At 55.6% G+C, this 21,403-nt stretch overlaps 4 protein-coding genes across 4 annotated transcripts; 2 read left to right on the top strand and 2 right to left on the bottom strand.

Moving 5' to 3' along the window:
• Window positions 1–3,140: 3,140 nt before the first annotated feature.
• Window positions 3,141–5,181, top strand: B0I36DRAFT_231482 (uncharacterized protein; the record flags this gene model as incomplete). The annotated part of the gene is made up of 3 exons (XM_046149134.1): window positions 3,141–3,528; window positions 3,602–4,242; window positions 4,306–5,181. Coding segments are annotated over 3 exons (1,905 nt in total), but the record flags the coding sequence as incomplete, so codon positions are not given.
• A 1,304-nt stretch (window positions 5,182–6,485) lies between these two features.
• Window positions 6,486–7,448, bottom strand: B0I36DRAFT_259949 (uncharacterized protein). Its single transcript, XM_046151110.1, has one exon. It carries the CDS (start codon window positions 7,001–7,003, stop codon window positions 6,665–6,667), a length of 339 nt encoding a protein of 112 aa, XP_046018673.1. The 5' UTR covers window positions 7,004–7,448; the 3' UTR covers window positions 6,486–6,664.
• A 3,241-nt stretch (window positions 7,449–10,689) lies between these two features.
• Window positions 10,690–12,186, top strand: B0I36DRAFT_311109 (histidine phosphatase superfamily). The gene is made up of 2 exons (XM_046152331.1): window positions 10,690–10,872; window positions 10,973–12,186. The coding sequence occupies exons 1-2, from the start codon at window positions 10,817–10,819 to the stop codon at window positions 11,847–11,849; spliced, it is 933 nt and encodes a 310-aa protein (XP_046018674.1). The 5' UTR covers window positions 10,690–10,816; the 3' UTR covers window positions 11,850–12,186.
• Window positions 12,187–13,210, bottom strand: B0I36DRAFT_311114 (6-O-methylguanine DNA methyltransferase). Its single transcript, XM_046152332.1, has 3 exons — window positions 12,731–13,210; window positions 12,512–12,635; window positions 12,187–12,398 (listed from the first exon to the last, which is right to left on the bottom strand). The coding sequence occupies exons 1-3, from the start codon at window positions 12,843–12,845 to the stop codon at window positions 12,215–12,217; spliced, it is 423 nt and encodes a 140-aa protein (XP_046018675.1). The 5' UTR covers window positions 12,846–13,210; the 3' UTR covers window positions 12,187–12,214.
• Window positions 13,211–21,403: the final 8,193 nt, after the last annotated feature.

Here is a 21,403-nt window from a genome sequence, read left to right on the forward strand (position 1 = left end):
GACTCTAGATGCCAATGCAATTTCACCATAACGGCATGTAGAGCCACCCTGCGAAGTGCACAAATGTCATCGCTCGTGAAAAAAGCAAAAAAAACCTTATCCATGCGAGCCAGAGAGCTCTGCATCTCCATGTCTATCCGCCTTTGACGTGAGGCTGCAATCCTCTAACTCTCTGCTTCTGTCCTTATATATGTGTAGATTGGAAGGAAACAACTGAATATCAAGCGACAGAATCTTGTCAATGCTCGACAATTGGAGTTGACCTGGACTATGAAAACTAGACATTCAAGTTTAGGCAAAGAACTTTCTCTTGTAAGCAGCCCCCACCGGCGGTCTGCATCAAGGCATTTTGAATGTTACGCGAATCATGCACGCCACATCTTACCTACTATTACAAGTTCTGAACCAGGATTCTCAGTTTCACAATTGACACGTGCATCACACTATCAATAATCACTCAGTCTACCAAGGTACAATAGCCCGTGAGGGAGTACAATGAAGGCACACTGACATAAACCAAGTGGTCCAGCTGCCAGGCTGACGCCTCGTCTGTTCAGCTGTCTCAGCTGGAAGACTTTAGAGAGCTTGATTGGCGGACTGACAGCCCTGGAATGTGTGTACGACTCTCATTATGACTCCTCAGCGTAGAAGAAGCGAAGCCAGCAAGCTGTACTACTGACATGTTTTACCCAGAAAAACAACAGCAATACAAAGAGATATTCAAGAGTGACGAAGCCAGCAAGACTTCATTCTTCCAAGTCGTGGTGACCACTGCGCTTTAACTACATACGAGCCTCCCGGTTCTGGAGCCCCGTCTGCCGTGTTATTGGTGGGCAAGCGACAAAGACTTGGACTTGGTTTCCTACTTCCTCCATTGTGCTATATATCATGTCCCAGAGCGCCCAAAGGGTAAACTACAGCACTGATCTGATCGACAATAATATCCAATGCCGGACAGTTACATCCAATGTACAGCATCCATGGATGTCCAGAGAGTCTTTGTATGCAGCGCTGATGCCCGACACGTACTATCTTATGTCCAGGTCCCTTGTCTGACTACATAAAACTTGACGGACACGCGGGTATCTCCTGAGCACGATGACTGACTGGTACATAACCCTTGCTATGGCGGCCACTGGAGCCCTCTGGCACATTCAAGACATAGCTGGACATATTGCCCTCCATGACCTGCTGCACTTGATGCACAGAAGCCCACTAAGTCGTGAATGCTCTTCACCGTATCGACCTTCGCGCTCGGAAGAGGCCGCACCACCCGTTACGAGAGCAACAGGTCTCAGGGACAGCAGCCATCTCGCTGAGGAATCCGTGCAAAATTTCCCAGCTCAGAGAAGGAACCTGATAACGTCGGGTTCCTGTTTTCGCTCAATAGATCACTACTACGAAGCTCATTCGAGAGTGGCGTTCCGGACGAAGGAGCACACATTCGGGGTCAATTCTGCGCCCTCATGGCTGTGATCGGACGACTGCGACTCGACAGATTGTGGGTGTTCGTCGTGAAGTAGGGAGCCGCATACAGCTTGCAGAGTGCTAGTGCAACTCATCTACAGTCAAGATTCAATTGATGCTAAGAATGGACATGTACTCGGACAAGCAAGATTGATGGCCTAGCGCTGGCTGACGTAGAAAAACACCGATACCTCAAGCTCGGCATCATCGTCCAGGGGGCTGCCCAAAAGAAACGTCGACGAGATGTGGCGCCACGGTAACCAGGTCTCCCGATCGTGTAGGGTGCTTCCATGAAGCATGAAGCGAAATACTGGGCTTCGCGGTCAGGGTCTGAGCCAGGACTGACAGCCCCCGCAACGGGTGTCACAGGGTCACCTATGACAGGCCAGCCACAGCAAGCTAGCCGCGCCGATTGAGCTTAGCCAGCTGTCAAGTCGGAAACAGGCGGCGTCGATGGGCTTGAGGGCGCCACCAGCTCGGATCAATGTGTTCTCCTCATCCAAACTCTCCAAGGTCAAAGCGAGGAACAGGTACCAGGCCCACGGGCCACATACAAAAAAGGTACACGGGACCCGGAAGGTTCTTGTGTTGTGGGGTTTGGTGGTCCCTGTCCGCCCTGTTACACAACGCCACACGTGTTACAGAACTTCCCCCAGGGTCGTTAGCCCCTTGACGTTGAAGCTGCCGATTGCACTAAAGAGACGGTTTTGTTCTTGGACCTCCCGTGGCTTGAGGGCGCGGACGAGTAGAAGTTCGAGAAATGACCCAATCTCCCATCTCTCAAAGGTGCTCAACTGGCCGCTCGCCAAGAATGGTGATTCTTTGGGGCCTCGACGGGTCATTGTAATCTTCCGCACGTGGCCAATGAGGTCCGCTGATCGGCTCAAACATGCCGCATGAACCACAACCGACGCGTGGAACTAGCCTGTAAGCGCCCTGAGACAGGCGGGCTGAGTCTCAGGGGTAATATGCAATTGTGGGCCGCTATACGGCTTAGCGCTCCCCCGTCGCCTCTCTGCAACGGCGATCCTCATGAGCCGAGATGTGCTTTTGTCCGGCATCTCAAGATCTCCGTAGCTGTGAGGAGCTGTTGCCACGAAAGGGCTCGGCGGCAGAATGAGGCAAGATGGCATCTTGGTGCACCGGCAGAACGGCTCAAGCCAGGACCTTCGTGTGAGTCTATGACCTACCCATCTCAGAGGCTTGGCAGGATGGCAACGCAGCATCGACATGGCCCCTGCATACTGGCACGCTACGCGGCTCCGGTCCTGCCAGGTTCAGGGGGCAGCCCCAGGCGCCAACTCTTTTGATGGGCCACATCCCGTAGGCGGCTCGGCAGGCACTTTGCGAGCTCGTCCTCTTTTCGCTTGGTGGAATTGGCGATCTTTCATCATCATTTTTCTCATCTCGTCGATCGGTGCTGGCTGGGCTGGCGGACGTGCGTTTTCCTGCATTCTGTCTATGCTTTTTGGTGGATATGATGTGGTGATTTTTCCTTTCCGTCACTCTTTTCACAACTCAAGCCGGGCTCGTAGTTGGTGTCTCGTTACACAGGGCTAGACACTATGCAGCTGCTCTACGCGCTGTCGGCTTTGGTCGCCCTCACAGCGGCCGCACCTCAACCACGACAGACGACCACAGCCTGCGGCCAGATATCGTCCAGCAAACAACAGAAGGTTCCGGCGTCGTTGGCACTCCAGTGCCTGCGGTCTGTGCCGCTAAAGAAACAGCCCGCGCTCAAGCTCCTGGCGAGCTTGAAATCATATGCGTCATGGCAGAGCACTCTGGCATGGCTCAAGGACCCGCCAAAGTCGTACTCCTTCCCGGCGGTCGATGTCTTAGCAGCACTCGACAACATCACCACAACTGTCAGCAACGACGGATACTCAAACGAGTACGACCTGCAGCTCGACATATACAAGCTCGTCATCTCGGCCCATGACGGGCATTTCTCATTTGCTGGCGACGTCTTCCGACCTTTCAACTTCCAGAACGATTTGGCTGCAAGAATCATCTCAGTGTCTCGGGACGGTATCGAGGTACCGCAGTTGTATCCTTATTGTAAGTCCACGGCGTGCTCAATGAAGATGCGGACTGCAAGTACTGACTTGGAACAAAGCCGCTTTTGGACCAGGTGTCAAGGCTGATCCTGTGGCCATCACGGAGATCAATGGCGTGAATGCGACCGAATTCATCATTAAGCAGAATGCCGAGTTCAGCTCGTTCCAGGATCCCGACTCGCAATGGAACTCAATGTTTCCATCTGTAGCCAAGCCACAATCATTCCTCACGGTGGCATCCTCACTGGTATACCAAGGGGATAGTGTGACCCTCACGTACGCGAATGGGACAAAGCAGACCGAGCAGAGCTATGCCGCCTTGTATGCAGACTTCAGCAACATCAAGAATGGCGACGACTTCTACACCAAGTTCTGCAGTGGCAAGTCAGCCGCAGGGTCGATGCGGTTAGCGAAACCAGCGGTGGAACTGGCGAAACGACAAGCTGCAGGATTCCCAGCGCCTATTGTTGCCGATCCTGAGGGTGCGATATCCGGCTATTTCCTGAGCGGCAAAGGATACGACGATGTCGCCGTTCTTGCGGTTAAGTCGTTTTCGACGACTGGCACCCAACCCGTGAAATTTTTGAACGACTTTCAAAAGACAATCTCGTCTTTCCTGGCGCAATGCCGTACTGCAGGCAAACAGCGCCTCGTTATTGATCTCTCGGCGAATGGTGGTGGCTATGTCGTGGCTGGATACGAGTTGTTCGCTCAGGTACGCGCTGAGCCCTGGGCTGCTCCTCACCACGAGCTCATTCTAACTAAACCTGTTACATAGATCTTCCCTGAGCTTAAGCATTTCGGTGCGACCAACATCCGCCGGACTGAGAGCTTCGTAACAATAGCAAAGATCATCGGCGACCTGCCGGCGACCTTTGTGCCCACGTCAATGGAGCAGCAGAACTCTGTGCAGACGCTGTCACAAAGTACCATCATGACCAACCTCATCCCAGGAAGCGTGGAGAAGCCCGATGGCGAGGATTTCGTGACGGTAGATGACATTTTGGAGCCCGTGACTCTCCACGGGGACGAGTTCACCGCATATCAGTTCACGCCCCTCGACTCGGCTTTGCCTGGATTTAACGTGACCGGCGCTCCTGGCCAGCCCAAGCCGCCACCAGCAGTCTTCAAATCCGAGAACGTGATGCTGCTCACTGACGGCACCTGCGGGTCAACGTGCACCATCTTTTCTTATCTCATGACGATGCAGGCGAGCGTCAAGTCAACCGCGGTGGGAGGACGACCTGTCACTGGGCCAATGCAGAGCATCGCGGGCGTAGAAGGCTCGCAAGTCTTTCTCTTCTCGGACATCAAGAGAACTGCTAATGCAGCTATCGGCCTCGTGGACAGCAACTTCCAGAAAGAGCTACGGAATGGCGACTTGGGCGTCCTGGCTGAGGGCTACGCTCTCGCCCGCGCGACGGATCCGAATAACGCTGGTGGCATCAACGGCAAGAACAACTTCCTGCCTGGGAACTCTTCCACGCCGGCCCAGTTCCTCTATCAGCCAGCAAACTGTCGCTTTTTCTATACGGCTGCAATGCTGAGTGACGCCAAGGCGGTGTGGCAGCGAGCAGTCGATTCGAGCTGGACAGATCCTGACCGCTTCTGTGTCGCCGGCAGCCGGATCTCGGTGAACACGACGGCGAGTATGGTTGACTCGGGCTTCGATGGGGATCCCTCGACACTGGCCGCAAATCTGCCCTCGGGGGCGGACGGGAAGCAAGAGGGAGCAGCTGTCGGTCGCAGCGTAGATCGTGGTTTGCACATCGCGCTGCTCGTCGGCGTGGTCACAGCGTTGCTGTCTCAGTACTGTTGATTTTCAAGTAATAGTAATAGCGTGCTTCCCCGTTTTCATAGCGTAGACTGAAACTTTCTGCATACATAATGGCATATAGACGAACATACCCAATATACAGGGGACGCAAATCCAGCGTTTTGGGGTCGTTCCTGGAAACCGTGGCCTGGTTATGGCCTTAGAGTACGTGGTGACTGATCTTGTGTGGATGGACAAAGCCTTCTCGGGCCTGACTATCGATATGCCTCATCAGGTCAAAGGTTGAAGCCATTTATGGCTGAAAGCTGGCGTCGGGAAAGGGACAGGCATGTCGCAGTGGGTAGAAGGTGATTGTGGTCATCGTTTCGGTTCGATAAAGACGCATGGCGTGCCTCGAAGGTCCGAGGGGGATTCGGGTCAGATGAAGTACCGTAATAGAAAACTCGTCGCGCTGCTGAGGAGAGGATAACAATCCAGAAGGGTTTGAAAGATCACAGAGATGAGTCTCACGTACACAACTGGAAAGACGAGGAATGTGGCAAGGCGAGGAATGTCAGTGTACAACACCGGCCGAGCAAAGTCAGTAAGGCGTGCGGCAAGGACATCAGCCTGTCCGTCCCAGACTGAGACAGATCTGCTCCAACTCGACTCAGTGAGGCGAGTGCGTTCACACGCATGCTGATCGAGTCCGTCCGAGGGCTTGGTCGCACCTTCCCTCCCTCGCCCCCTTCCCTCTGTTGTGCACACCCCCTCCTTCTCAGCCAGGCAGCCACACTCGTGGCTGGTCTATCACCTTAGGTACGTACTGATCTGAGTCGCGCGGAGTAGGCGAGTGTCACGCTGCCGCGGTTTGCAGGTTGAGAATTGTGCATCGTGAGGTCACTACCCGCAGAGCCTTCCTGCAGGTTTCCGGGAGGTTGAATGTAAGGTGCGGTGCTGTGTGTGTTCTCTCCGGATGCCAATCTCGTGACCTTCGATGTGGTTCGCATGGTCGCGACAAAGCAGCACGCAGGATGGCTGCGTAGAGAGTTGAGCAAGTCTAGATTCGTCGAATGAAGGTAATGGTGAGTAAATTTGCACAGTTGCTGAGCGAGTCTGGTCGTGTTGAAGCTGGCCATGGTTCCCTCACGCAACATCAGAAGAGGTGATTGAGTCACGGATGAAGAAGTCATAAAGAGCAGTTTGTAGTGATGATCCATTTTCAATTGTTTTTCGTGGATTTTATGAACGCCATAGGGGCAAGAAACCAGGACGAGTACACCTGCTATGCTAAGATTGAAGCTGTTCTAGTATCCCTGTCTTCCTTCCATGGGGTGTCATTTTACTCTTGTTTGGTCATAATCAAAGGCGTCTGTGTCCGCTATGAAGACTTGGAGCGGGTGAGAGGCTCGCCCAAGCGGTCAAAGTTACGCTGGGTTTGGTTCGAGATCTTGGTGGTGACCTTCTCGAGGGGTAGGCGGTCATCGATCTTTTTGACCGTCTTCTCGATGTGTGGGGAGGCGCGTTGGGCAACGATACGAGCGGGAGGCGCAAAGTGTGAGATGTTCTTCTCCCACCGAGGTGCCCATTTGGTGGTCTGGTCGGCCAGGCGCTTCTCGGCCCCAGGCATCATCATGTAGAAGGGGGCAAAGCCGGCGACGCCAGCCACGCCAAAGGTGGCAATCTCGGAGCCTCTGGCCTTGGGAATGCGGACGGGCATTGTGGCTGTTGTTTTGTGGTGAATGTGATGAGTGGAGTGGTTGATGAAATGCCGCAGAGTTGATACTCTTTGGACGGCGAGTACGAGAGTGTGTGGATTTGGATGAAGGTGACCAGTCTGTCAGGCAGAAGGCGGCCGTGTGAGAAGTGACGGATGCTGAGGATGGCAGGAAATGGTTCTTTGAGCTATGGTTGTTTTGAATGAAGAAGGAAGTCACGACTTGCGACCAGATCCAGAGGGGACACGGCAAGACCTTTATTTAAACAGCAGATAATGCACCCAACCACCGCTCTGGGGGTGAACCACCACGCTCACCTAGGCCCTCGAGCGGCAAGAGGCCAGAGGTGCGACGCGAAGCGCAGTCGGGGAGCGGGGTAAGACCAGTTGGATGGCACACACGACTATTCGACGTATCACTGCCCTCCCCCTCCGCCGTGATTGGGCCTCCCATCGTTCGATGCGACTCATGGCAAGGGGGGCGTGCCTTGAGCACCAGCAGGGTATTCCTGGCCTCTGCGTATGCACAAGACAGGACACGGGCTGGAATACCATGTGATGGGCTGCTGAAAAGGCGGCCTGATTGTCTTGTTTCCCCGCGGGGGGAGGCACGGCGAGGGAGGGACGGTCGCACTTGGCGACGCCAGCAAGGACCAGTGGCGACGCTGTCGAGGACGGACCATTGGGCATTGGCAGGCGAGGTGAGCCGGTCTGGGCTGGTACGAAGCGTAAATGAGCAGCCACACCTGGGGCCAGATGGGCGAGACAGTGGTTGAGCCCATTGGCCAGCAGAGACTCTGGGGTTGCATGCAATGCCACACCTCAGCTTCCCCAGATGCGGCAGAGTATGGGGTGTGGTGTGCCGCACAGAACGGGCAGGCAGTGGCTCCAGGGCCGTGACACTCGCACCCCATGAGCTCGACCAAGGGCGATTCAGGGACCTGAAGAGCACACCTAGAGCTTAGTTGAGCCGCATTCATGAGGGGCAATGGCGCAAATCGAGCTGGCCGTTGATGTTTGACGTCTACTCACGTGCAGCACGCGTCCCTTGGGCTCTGATGTGAGGTCGACAGGACCCCGGCAGGCGCAAGGGCCCACCTAGGCTGCTGTCCAGGCTCCACTTCCCCAGAAACTCAGTGGGCCCATCAGCGTCGCCACTTCCCCGTTGCCCTGCACAAGTCCCTGTGTGCCCAGCACAGTCCCACACACGGCCCCGCTTCCGTGCCAGCCCCGCCCGTTGTCCAGACGTCTTGCCAGCAATGACAGCGCATCGGCAGCGTCTCCTTTCGTTGCGTCGGCCATCTCAAGCACTGTCGTTTTGTTTGGGTGTTCTGCGACATGTAGGCACTGTCATGAGTTGAATGGTTCGGCCCTCCCAGGATGCTATTGTGCGACTTCAATCGCAGGCGAAAAGCGGCCGAGTCCGATGAGCTCGAGCCGGACACAGCCCTGCAGAGCACCACCGGTGTTGCCCCTGAGCCCGACACCCTCCCCCTTCATTGTGTCCGAGGTACGCATTACGTGCACGTGTCGACCCAACGCGCATCAACAAAGTCAGGAGAAAGCTCAGGTCCGATTCATCGATCTCTTCGCCGTACAAAATTGCGAGTGTTCAGCCGAGGCACTGACACTACCACATCTTCGAGGCCTATCTCAGGGAATGTGGCCCATGGGGTCGTTCACCAAACTCCAACAAAATGCAAGGTCGGACTGATCCTGGCCACACACATCTGCACCCATCCTGGGCAGCACCCATGCCTGCCTGAAAGGACTACGCGTCAACAAAGCATTCAGATGATCGAAACTCATCCGGCAAGACAGTAGACGTCCTTGTAGAGGGCAACCTTTCAATTTGATGAGGTGAGAAACCAGCGTGGATTGCATTACAGAACGGTCATGCATTTTCTCCCAGGAACGAAGGGCGCGACAAGTAGCGGCACAACGCTCGGCTGTACAGTGCCCAGTGTCAGCACTCAAGGTCGTGCCACTACCATGCGAGCACACCACCCTCCCCAGCGGCAACGTCCGGTCTAACCCTGAGACAAAAAGCAGACACCGCTCTGCGGGTTTAGCCTACGTGGGAAACTCGCCGCATGCCCAAGCTTTCATCTCACTGAGGCCTAGCTTCTACGCGCCTAAATAACTCTTTGATCTTGCAACCACGGGATTGTCAAGTTCTAGCTCGAAGACTCTTATCTGAAATGATCTAGTATAGGTCGCGCGGACGACGATTATGGTTGAGGGTCCTTACGGCTTCACCTAGGAATTCTCGACTGTCTCCCTACTACTTCCCCCTTCCCCGCTCCTGGTATACTCGCATTCTGCACGACGCTATGTCCAGCTTGCGCAGGAGACTCCGCCCAGCCACACGCTCGACGCGTGTCGTCTTTATCCGTTTACGAAGCCCCGAAATGTGTTGCTCCTGAAATGAGAATGAGAACCGTCGTTGAAAACCAGACGCTGTCATTCTGCCGTCTTCAAGAGAGACTCATCGTCCAACGGATGAAAGCTCTTGATGCAGGCACTATTGCGAAAACTCTGTGTTACCTTGCAGTGTGCCCTCCAGTTGCAAAGCGATCTACTTTTGTGTACAAAGCCCAGCACAACAGACCAAGAGCGCGGAGGGATCAGCCCAGTCCAGCACAGGGGCTGGCGACCCTCAGACCAATTTTGACCGCGGACAGAATACCACGCAGCCATGATCTGTGAGATATGCATCATTGCTCGGTCCTTTCCCAGAGCATCTCACTGTGGCCGCACTTCCAGCTAGACATCTAAGCCTGGGATGACCTGGGAGCTGGAATCTGCTCAAGAAGCCCTCGATCTGTCCGACACTGTAGACGATGCATGCTAACCGCAGTCATGTGAGCGAGACCGCACAACCTAGGCTTGTGAGGCCGCCCCAGGGGGCTTGGGATCCTCTCGAGCTAAAGTGCTGCTAAGCAGCGACGGATCGGCTGTCTCTGGTCTTGTGATCGTATGTGGGCGTGTTTCACGTAGCCTATTGATCGAGAGGCATATGTGGCAGAAGTGTTTCTTCCAACATGCCCCTCCTGCGACGTCATTTCCCAGACGACGGCTCCCGTTTAACGCAGTCCTTGCACGCATAGCCATTCGGATGCGATAGCTCACTTCGGTGTCGAAAGACCTCTGTGGCTTGTACTCGTCCTGGTCCTCTACTTCAACCAGTGACCGTGACGTCTTACTGGCTTTGACGTCTCGAGCCAGCTTTTTGCAGGACGTTTCCACTACATGATTTCTGGTCTGTTTGGTCTGTAGAGAGGGCAGTGTGAAGAAAGTGACAACGAATGACGTGCAGGTATGATCCAGATGGCTGCCGAGAACACTGGCAGCCTTCAGCTGATGCAAGCACCCACAAGGAAAGCGGCACGAGCTGGGCTGTCCAACTTGTGGTGTGAAAGGACTGTAGACCGCTGTTTCGAAGCGTAGGGGAAGATTTGGGATATTTGTAAGTCCGGTGGTTTTGTGGTATCCAGCGATGGTTGACTCGTTCGAACTGCACGAGTAGCCGAACCCTCTGAGAGGCCAAACCGATCTGCTTCATCAGTGCTCAGCGTGTCCGAATCTGCCAGCTGCACTCGTCTACGCTGCCAGCTGTGGGGGTCCGCATTCGTCCACCCCAAGCCAAGCTCGCACAGGTGGTTCGTGCTTCTCGCATCCTTGCAAGAATTCTTTTCATCGCATCCTCGCAGAGCTCTTTTCTTGTCGCGACTGACTTCCTGCCCTGCACTTTCTTTCTCCTCTGTACTGCGTGTCTTTACTTCGCGGGTTTCCCCAAGACGATGAAGCTCGGCCATGCGCCTGCTGCTCATTCGCCACGGCGAGTCCGTTGACAATGTCGCTGGGTTATAGTGAGACTTTTCTCTCTTCTTCTTCTGCCTATTCTTTCCTCGAACGCTCCCCTCCCTCGCGACCCAACGATGGGTAGCGGCGCGGCTCACCTCCCGCAAGCGCAGGATCTCGCGACTCGCCCCTGACGAACCACGGTGTGCTGCAGGCACGGCGGCTTGGTGCTCACCTCGCTGACCTCGGCCGGCGGCACGCCCTGGGTCCCGTCAAGCGCATCTTCACGTCGAACCTGCAGCGCGCTTACCGGACGGCCGAAGCGATTGCCCATGCCCAGGCAGACAGTCGGGCTACCGACGCATGTGATGTCGAGTCGGTGTCGGCCTCTGGCAACCGCCGGCGCCCCTCGGTCGTGCAACTGCCGGAGCTGCGGGAGAAAGACTTTGGGTCGGACGAAGGCAAGAAGTACGGTACGCGAGCAGCTGAGAAGCGAGACCCTGGCGTATTCCCAGGTGATGCCGAGACGCGGGAAGCCATGCGGGCTCGGGTGCACCAGTTCCTGACTGGACACCTTGAGCCGTACATAGCTGAAGCGTCGCCGCTATTGTCCGACAGTGACGTGATTGTCATTGTCGCGCATGGCATCATTCTCAACAGCCTGGTCAGAGCAATGCTCGCTCGCTACCCAGCTCATGCTGGAGTCCAGCTCGGGTCGCCCGCGGGAAGCTCAGACTTCTCTGTCGCGTGGAGCAATACCGGGGTACTGCAGGCCCGCTTGCGAACCAGTCTTGCGCCGTCGATGTCTCAAGGCAAAGATCTTGCATCCTCATCCAGTCCCTCTGTGGTCTCGGACGTGGATTCCAGATCGCGAATGGCACTTGGCCCGTTTGTCATTGAGTCCACGAACAATGTCGACCACCTTCAAGGTCTGAAAAAGACTCGAGGTGGCATTGGCAGTTCAAAGTTCGACTCGCGGCAGAAGACCATGGACACCTTCTTCAGGCCAACGGCCAAGAAGCGGAAGCATGAAGGCAGCGACTGAGACCGTTGCTCCTTGATCGCCCTTCATGGTCGGCACCATCTATCACCAAACAGATGGTGCTGGCTCTGCACAAGGTAAAGCTTGATTCATTTTCTTCCTCAACCACCCGCCTTTCTATGATGAGAAAATCATAATTCACAGACCTGTTCTGAATTCAATGTGGAACCGTTATGTCCAACCGCTATCTGAAAGAAAGCCATCTCAAACACTACTGTAGCACATTTTTGTTGGAACAGATGATGCTAACAAGTGTTTTTAGTCTAGATGAACACCCGAGAACTGCTTGGCGGAAGCTCTGGGATTGACAGTCGATAGATGTTCACACAGAATAATAATAATAATGTTTCTCATCACTGCACGCGTATTCATGTTTCATCACCGTCGCTGTCTTCTGAATCCTCCCCGTCAGATTCCGCAGACGGCAGACTCCTGGGAAACCACCCATAATCTGCGAAGTCGACAGTGAGCTCACCCAATGCGCTCCTCCCCACCGTGACTCCCTCGGCCTCGAGCGCCTGTGCCTGATTCCGCGCCCCAGATGGTTGTGATCTGTATGGTGGTGGCATTGGCCCTGGTTAGGTTCTTCTTGCTGCGAGCACATCATATCATGTGGATGTTCCTGTATGGTTGAGATATTGGGGGAGGAGGGGGTGGCACTGTACCTAGGAGAAATGACGCCCTTGGCGTTAATCACACGCTGCCAGGGCACGTTGTCATGATTATACCGCGCACCCGGGTCGACGGGGAGATGTTTGAGGCAGACGCCAACTTGTCTGGGCCGTTGTGCTGTCGAACCGTCAAAATCCCAAGGACAGTCAGTCAGCACCAGGACAAACAGCATAGAGAGAGAGAGAGAGAGAGAGAGAGAGCGCCAAACTCACGGGTCCCCACGAGCCGCGCAATGTGTGCATAGCTCGTCACCTTGCCGGGCGGAATCTCCTGCACGGCGGCGTACACGGCGAAGAAGAACGCCGCTGCCTCATCGGACCGGGCCATGGCCGTGTCTTGATCGCCCCAGATACTCTGATGAGCGGCTGGTATCTCCCGGCGACGGGTCCCACGGTTCCGTGTCCTTTCTTTTGAAAGAGAGGGGGAAGATGGATGGGTATGCGTGAGGTGCTCGGTGCTCGGTGTGAGCGGATCTCAGATGGTTGGGGCGACAACGACTCTTTCTCCGAGGGTCTCGTGGGGTCGTTGGATGGCTCAATGTGACAGCAGTGAGTGTTGAGGAGCTCTGCAAATGTCCTTGGGCATTGAAGGCGACGCGTTTGACATGGGCGGGTGTCCTTATACTGGTTTGACGATTGATGCTTCAGCCAGCATGCAAGTGAATGAATGAGTGCGCCGAGAGGATGATTGTTGGACTGGTCTGGGTCCTGAAGAACAAGCATCAACCAACCACCTGCCTGGGGAGGCCCCACTTCCTGTCCCAGCTACTTTAAGTACATAGAACTCCAGACTACGAGCATGCACAAACTGGACTCGGGCAAGCGACAACAGGCCATGGGAGACGACGGCAAGGGTGCAGCAGCGGCAAATGGTATCTCCAAATTGTGAACAAGTCTGACTACATATCCATTCTCTGCATCGTCAAAATACTAAACAGACCCTTGTCCAAGAGCCGCCTTCCAAAGCTAAAGAACACGAGCTCAGAATCGGAGAAAGAGAGCGAGAAGTTGGAAAAAGAAAATACAAAGAAAGGTAAAAAAAAACATAATTCCAAACGTCGGCAAGAGACTGGGCTTGGCTCATCAATTCCTGGCCGACGTCCGAATAAGCAGCAGACCATGAGTGTGCTTTGCTTGAAGCACTTTGCAACGCCACGAAGCTGGCACACGCCATGGTCCGCGTAAATAACATCTACTCTGAACTTCGTATCATTTCCCGTTTCATGTCGTTCAACTAGGTACAGCTGAGTGAGCACCAAAGACAGCGCATGATCGCAGTCTGAGTGGAAGGCCCATTAGAGATTGAGACATTGGCGTGTATATGTATGGTGTATAGAGGTCGCAAATCGAATAGAGTGCAAATGCCAAGGGCTAAGACCTCACAGGGTCAATGTGCAGGGCGTTGTGGAACTGGGTATGTAATAGTGTGTGTCGAAGTCCCTGAAGGGTAGGGGTGAAAGGGCGCCTCAAACTCCATGCCGATGAAAGGCGACAAACTGCCAAAGCGCATGCAAGCAGAACGCAGGGAAGACCAAGTGGCGAGGCGAAGGTGGATGCATCAGGCATGCCAGTCGCACTGCGATGAGAAGAGCCAAGCCCAGGACCGGGGCTTTGCACCAACCCTCAAACTAGAAGCAGTTGAGACTGCCCTTCTTCTTCTTCTTCTGGTTGATGGCGTTCATGCGCTCCTCGAGGTGAGTCCGGGCTCTCTCGGCATCTTGGCGCTTCTTGCGCTCCTCCTCGATCTGGTGCAGGCTATCCCTCCATCGGTCATCCTTGGGCGCCTTCTCTTTGAGCTCCTTGACCTCGCCCTCGAGTTCTTGTGCGCGCTTACGCCAGGCGTCACAATCAGCCTTGACCTTGTTCGATTGGCGCTCGAGATTGGTCAGGGCATCCTCCAGGGTCTGAGTAAGCTGTCTCTCGGCGAACAAAGCCTTGTCAATGCTCTTGATGCGTGCCTCCTGGTCCTCACGGATTTGCGCCAGGGCAAGGTCGCTCTGCGGTCGCCCATTGGGAGTGCTCTGCGTCGGCGACGCCGGGCCTGGCAAGGGTGGCAGCGGGATCGCTGGAGGCGGCGAAGGCAACGAAGTAACGGAAGCCGTCTTGCGGATCTGCGAGTTCGTAGAGTTGGATCGCTTGGGCTCCGCCTCGTCAACGCGTGCCTGAAGATGCATGTTAGTTGGCCGAAAGTCATTATTGCTAGGTCGCAGTCACGTACCTGGAGAACTGCAATCTCGTTCCTAAGAGCTTCCAACTCTGCAACTGCGTTGTTCTTGGCCGTAGTCGCCTCTTCCAGCTGGGCATTGCGCTCAGTCTGCAATGTCGATAGTCGATTGTTTGTCACTTGAGCTTGGTCGTAGTTGGTCTGAAGTTGGTCTTCAAGCTCTTCGACTAGACGAGAGTGCTTCTTGTTCTTATTCTCGAGGTCGGTCATCCTCTTCTTGATAGCGGCAAGCTGGTCTTGCACCGTCGGGTAGGCAGCGGCGCCCTTTGATTTGTCGCCGGTGAGAAGCATCTCGTTCAATGTAGACTTGACGGCCTCGAGATCGCGCATGACCGTGTTGTTGATATTCGCAAGCTCGGAGAGATGAGCCTCGAGCTCGCCACTACGCTGCTTCTCCTGATCGAGTGTAGCCTTGGCGCTAACCAAGTGCTCGATGTGCTCGGAGATCTTGTCAACACTAACCTCCACTCCAAGAGCAAGGCCAACCTGTGTAGCAACTCTGGTGAGCTCTTCACGAGCCTCAGCAACGTCGCTTTCGAGAAGTTTGACATTCTCGGCATGCTCAGTCATGAGAAGATGGACAGCAGCCTCATGCTCCTGTTTAGAACTAGCACGAATCTGCTCAATCTCCTTCGCATAGTTGTCGTTCAGTTGAGCCAAGCTCTCCTGGTGAGTCTTGAGTGTCTGCTCGTGGCCGCTGATCTGGCTCTCGAGCTTGGCAATGAGGTCTTTGTGGCTCGTGTTCTCTTCGCTGGCGCGATCACGAACAGCGATGGCCTCGTCCAGTTGTGCCCTAGTGGCAGCATGGGCCGTCTCTAGCTCGGCAACCTTGGCGGCATTGCCGGCAACGGTAGCCTTGTAGCCCTCAAGTTCAGCCTGCAGAGAGCCAAGTTGGGACTTGTGGATTGTGTCCATCTCGTGAGCCTCTTCATCGGTCTTGGCTGCGGACCGAGCTTCGTCGTGCTTGGAACCGGACGCAGCAATCTCAGCTTCGAGTTGCTGAATATTCTCTTGCATCTCCTGCTCAGTTGCACGCATGGAATCAAGAACAGTCTGGTGTTTAGTCTCCCACGTTGAGAGCAGTACCTGGAGCTCAGCGATCTTTCGATCCTGCTCGCCCTCAACAGTGCCATTCGCAGTGCGCTCATTGACAGCAGCTCTATCCTGCGATTCATTGACAGACGAAGCGCGCAAAGCCTCGATCTCGGCCGAGAGCTCTGCTTCTCGGGCGTTGTGCGCATCTTGCATGTCTTTGAGCTGCTGCTCACTTCTCTCGAGCTGCTCACGGAGGCTTGCAACCACTGACATGTCCATGGGAGACACTTTCAAACTCGAACGCTCTCGGGTGAGGCCAGAGATGATGGTCATCTTCGTCTCCATCTCCCGCTTCGCGTTGGCAATGTCGGCCTCGAGTTCTTGTACACGCTCGGATCGGGCGTGCAGTTCGTGCATGGCAGCGTTGAGATTGACCTCGAAATTCTGCATGACATCGGGCTGACCTTCAAAGTTATCGGCGGCGATGTTACGCAGGGACGCGAAAGAACGATGCGCCCGGTCAATGACCATGACGTTCTGGCTGGACTTGCGGCGGATTACCGGACCACTTGCACGAGGAGAAGCAGGCGGGTCCTGCCACTTGGCTTTGGCGACGGCGGTCTTGAGCTCCTCCACCATGTCTAGAGCTTCCTGGTGCTCTGATTCGAGCATAGCATATTTGCTGGCGAGCTCCTTCTCGGCAGCTTCTTTCTCGGAAGCCAGTGCCTTGAGCTTCTCGATCTCCTCGGAGATGCTCTCGCTCGTGGGGTCGGATAAGACTGTGGCATCGTCAAGTGGCGATCCCTTAGTCTCGGATCCCTTGGGCGTCTCGAGAGCGTCCGTATCGAATGCATCAGTAGTGGCTGGCGAGTCCATAGCTGATGATAATTCCGATGAGAGCGATCGCGAAGATGAAATCGTCCCATCCTTGATATCGGGGCCCCGGCCATCTGACAAAAAAGACGGAGGTCGAGTCTGTTCAGGTATACTGACTGAGAGGACCGAGTCGCGATTCTTCTTGGGATGGCGGGCTTCATCGATCTGGTCTTGCAGCTCTGCAAGAGTCCTCATGGCTTCCTCGTACTTGACGTGCAGGTTTTCGAAGTCGTTCAACGTGTTCTCGTGCTCCACGCGAAGGTCCACAAGCTCCTGAGTGACGTCCTCGAGCTTGTCAGCTACAAATTTGGACTGTGCTGGACTCTGAGGCTGATCCTCGTGGCTCTGGTTTGGCTCAAGAGACGAAGCAGCTGCAGTGGTAGAGTTCCCTGCGGAAGCTGCGGTTTCCGAGGCTTCGTCCTCGGCGCCTTCTTTGACGTCAGGTAGCAGATCGCGAACTCCCAGACTCGGCCTGCTCACATGGCTACGTGTTGAACGCTCAGAAAACGTACGACGATGGCCGTTGACGTTGTTGGCGTGATCACCTTCGCGATCGGCTCCTTTGCCATCGGACTGGATATTGTCCAGCTCGTACAGCAAGCTGTCGAGCTTGCCAAGGCTGCGCTGGCGCTCAATGAGCTGCTCAAGACGATCAATTTCGCGTTGCATCAGTTCCGCATCCTGGTCGGCCTCGGCGAGTCGCTCTTCTAGGGTCGAGATGTAATCTTCGCATCCTGCTTCGTTCTCCCTGATGCGGGCGATTTCCTTTCTCAGCTCCAAAACGATAGCGGCATTCTTCTCTTCACCAGAAGTATGGCCATCAAGTTTGGTTTCAAGGTCGTGCAGGTAGTTCTCCGTATTAGCCTCGCGATCCGCCAGCTTTGCAATTCGGGCTTGAAGCTGTGTGTTGATGGTCTCGACATAGGCGCACTTGGTCTCCTTCTCCAGAAGGCTGGTCTCGGTATTGGACAAGGTGGTACGCGTGCTCGATAGCGACTGTTCAAGAGACTGGATCGTCTTCTCGTACTCGAGGACAACTTGTTCAACGGCTTGCGCAAATGAGTTCGATCGGTTGATACGCTCGTCTGCGCTTTCGCCGGTCTCGTGGTGATTCTCAGCAGCCTCATTATCTCTTGCCTTGGCCATCTCAGCGATGAGCTTGGCGTGGCGCTGGCTTAGCGTGCTGTAATTCTCCTGGGTATCGAGTAGCTGCATTTCGAGCTCCTTCTCGCGCTCTCCGTGTCGCTCGAGTCGATCTGATGCCGCTGCTGGTCGTCGTTCGCCGCCATTCCGATCCGCGCTGCGGATCTGCTCACGAAGAAAGGCCACCTCAGCCTTGAGGCGCTCAATGATTGCTTGCTTGTCGCCCTCCTCTGTGGCCTGAATGCGTGGTTTGCTTTGAATCGCTCGAGCACGCTGCGCATACTGAACCGTGTTGAGAGTCTCGCTGAGGTGGAACTCGGCGGGTGTAACACAAGCAATCATGTATGTGATGGCATTGCCGCCCAGAGAGTCCTGAAGCAGTCTGGTCAATCTCGAGTCGCGATAAGAGACGTGAGATCCAGCTTGGCGAGATGACAGCTGAGAAATGACCTTGCCAAGAGCAGCAAGTCCAGCGTTGATCGAAATGCCCTCCTTCGCGCGGTCGCCTTGGGCACCCGTATTCTTCAGCCTTTCACTGCCAGCCAAGTCCACAAAATGGAGCTTGCTGTCAGTCGTGACCCAGCTCTCGCTACCAGACATGGACTCGAGTGGCATCGAGAGTCGCTTATCTGCAGCTGAAGTTGTCTTGCCCTTGCGCTGCACCAGGTTCAAGCTGAAAACAGCATGTGAGCGGGACGATTTGGCATTGATCGCGGTGGAGTCTGTCTGTCGAATCGAAGAGCCAAAGTTGAGAGCGTTCATCAGATCATCGACCGAGTTGATCTCCACCTGCCGCAAGCCAGTGAGAATGATGTTTCCCTTTGTATCTTCACGGATTGTCACGTTGTTGCGCTCGTGTTGTTGTACATTTTCCGGAAGCAACAAGTCGCGAAGCTGTTCGTTATAGATCTCGACATACGTCGCTTTGAGCTGCCAGGTCTTGTCCGCCTTGGGCATGCTGACTGGGGGCGCGGCAGACATGGAGTATCGGCTTGGCGTTCGGAGTTGGGACATCGAAGCGCGTTTCGAGCTCTTCGAGGTACTGATGGTGCCCTCGAGTTGTTCGAACAGCGCCGTGGCCGCGCGAGGAATAACACCTGGACATGTTGTCAATAAGCCTTGAATTCCTATGAAGACGAACATGCGATTCGATGCGGGGCGCGAATGGGGGACTTACCCATAGCCTCAACATTACCCTGCTCCTTGGGTCCTGACGTGCCCATGGTGTAGGACTTTCCAGCACCGGATTGGCCATAGGCGAGCAGAGAGACGTTGTACCCTTGAAGAAAGGCACTGATGCTCTCGCTGAGGTATTCCCACACTCCATCTTGCTGGGTTTCCGAGCTAAAGACACGATCAAAGACGAAAATCTTCTTTCCCTGCGGCGATTCGATCGCGATACTCGTATTTGAGGTAGTCTGAACCATGGATCGCTGGAATCGCTGTGGAATCAGGTCATAGCCGGGATCTGTGGGTTGCAAAGGCGGTCGCACGCGGACGGCTGCACAACAAAGGTAATACGCGTTAATATGCATGTGTGCCAATCGGGGGTTCGCACGAGCCGAACAGTGGGATAGCTCGACTTACCGACTTTGACAGCAGTCCGCGCCTCCTCGTCGGAGGCGCGGCTTTCGCGCCCGGCTTTGCTGTTGGTGCTCATCCGGCTGCTGCTCCTCTGAGCCTGAGGAGCAGGTCTGATCAGGGCGCTCATCGGTCGAGGAGGGACGATGCCGGCGGGTGAGCCGGGGCGTGAGGTGGCCATGTTAGCGGCACGAGCGAGACCCCAGTGTATGTAGTCTCAGCAGGCGACGGGTTCGGTCGAGCCCACGACGCTGCTGAACCTGGGATTGGTTGCTCGGAGATTTCGGGTCACACGTCGTTGGCGAGGAATGCTCGACGGTGTGGAATGCAGACTCGGCAACAGCGAGAGCTAGTCCGGTCCCGAGACGCTCGACGGCAGGTCGACGTCACGCTGGGCCTCACTTCTCTCGCACAGGCGATTAGCACAGGCGCGGGCAGCTGCTTCCTGTTTTCCTTCGACTTCATAAAGCCAGACACGATGCGGCGGGCTGCCCGTGTTCGTGCTTGGCCCCAGAGGCGAACAGGACGGAACCGACGTGTCGAGAGCGCTGCACGCGGAACAAGCTGCCGGCGGCGTCCGCGAGACAATGGGAAGAGGGTCAAAGACGTCAAGACAGGGCGAATACCGCAGTTGGTAGTTGCTGTGGTGGATCCTCTGTACGGATGCAGTGTCGCTGGGACCGGGTGCGCGGAGGCGTGGGTGGTGAAAAAAACCGAGAGACACTGATCGTAGCAGGCAGATGCTTCCAGACACGCTCGCACGACTTGACGACTCTAGCGCTCGGCACGCCTTCGTGAAGAAGGAAAGAGAGAGGAGAAAGAGCACAACGCAAAGCAACAGCGATTGATGCCTGGTTCCGGCAGTGGTCGAGGCACAGATGAGGTCGCGAAAGTCGAACTGGGGAGGCGGGAGCAGGCGGGAGTGCAAAATTCAGGGGGCTTCCCTCTCGCAGGCTGGGCCCAGCGAGCAGGCAAAGTGCGGCGCTAAGACCGGAGCTGGCCCAAGTGCGGCCCACCTGGGCACCCTTGCACAACGTACCTGCGCTGGGCTGGGGGCGAGCCCACCACAATCACGCCCGTGTCGGGCCATTAGGGGTCGCCCTCCTCTCGATTTGGTAGTCCTGGGCGGCGCCAGGCACTAGGGACGGGGGAGGAGAGTGCGCAACTGCATGGAAGCCCCTGGCCGTCATGCATGTCGACCCAGGCCACGAAGCGCTCCGCGTTGGAGAGGCACACCACGTGTAGCAGCACCACGCCTATTCTCGTCCCGTCTCGTCTGAGGGCGTTGTCGTCGTCGTCGTCGTCGTCGTCGTCGTCGTCCACCAGCTCAGCCACGCAAACTACCTTACACTTGAGCACCGTCGATCATCTCGCAGTGGCAGAGCGTCCCTCCGCATCCCCCGTGGGACACACTCCACCAGTGGCCACCCGAGACTTTGGCACCAAGCCAAATTGACAGCTCTCAAGCGTCCGTCATTGTGGGTTCTTCCGATAGAGTTCTTGCCACTGGCTGGAGCAGGAGAGCCCCTAGCCCCTATCGCGTGGCTATCACGCGGCCCGGACGGAACCGCAATCCGAGGAGGAGAGCAGCATTTAAGTTGACGGGCTGCGATCGTCGCAGTTGGGGTACGTTTCAGTGCGTGGGAGGTCGTGCTCTTTTGTGAGCTATCGCGGCACGGCAAGGGCCTTTTCCCATGGAGCTATGTCGGAAGCGTGTCGATTTTCCGCTCAACTTCATGCGCATTGCCATGCCATCACCCAGAAGACTCCAGCATGCGATCCCGGCGCGTCGGCGCAATTGCTCAGCGTTGAAAAAATGTGCCGGGAATCGCTCTTTCTCTCCGTCATGCACAATTACTCGCTCCGTCGTTCGATGTCTGGGCGCGCCGCAAGGATCTGCAAGCTACAATGCTTCAGGCACACAGAACTCACAGGGGATCCCTCCATACGACTGATTTGGCGGCTGGCGTGATAAGCCACAGACGGCCAATACATGCGCGGATGTAGCCCGCGTTGACTCGTCACCA

Source organism: Microdochium trichocladiopsis (assembly GCF_020744255.1).
Source record: "Microdochium trichocladiopsis strain MPI-CAGE-CH-0230 chromosome Unknown B0I36scaffold_1, whole genome shotgun sequence".
Lineage (NCBI taxonomy): Eukaryota > Fungi > Ascomycota > Sordariomycetes > Xylariales > Microdochiaceae > Microdochium > Microdochium trichocladiopsis.

Excerpts from the sequence above, each read along its gene's own strand:
- B0I36DRAFT_259949 (XM_046151110.1), bottom strand. The coding sequence starts at position 7,003 with ATGCCCGTCCGCATTCCCAAGGCCAGAGGCTCCGAGATTGCCACCTTT.
- B0I36DRAFT_311109 (XM_046152331.1), top strand. The coding sequence starts at position 10,817 with ATGCGCCTGCTGCTCATTCGCCACGGCGAGTCCGTTGACAATGTCGCT. Across the intron at positions 10,873-10,972 it reads GACAATGTCGCTGGGTTATA|CGCAGGATCTCGCGACTCGC; the intron begins GTGAGACTTTTC and ends ACCTCCCGCAAG.
- B0I36DRAFT_311114 (XM_046152332.1), bottom strand. The coding sequence starts at position 12,845 with ATGGCCCGGTCCGATGAGGCAGCGGCGTTCTTCTTCGCCGTGTACGCC. Across the intron at positions 12,636-12,730 it reads TGCGCGGCTCGTGGGGACCC|CACAACGGCCCAGACAAGTT; the intron begins GTGAGTTTGGCG and ends ACGGTTCGACAG. Across the intron at positions 12,399-12,511 it reads AAGGGCGTCATTTCTCCTAG|ATCACAACCATCTGGGGCGC; the intron begins GTACAGTGCCAC and ends ACCACCATACAG.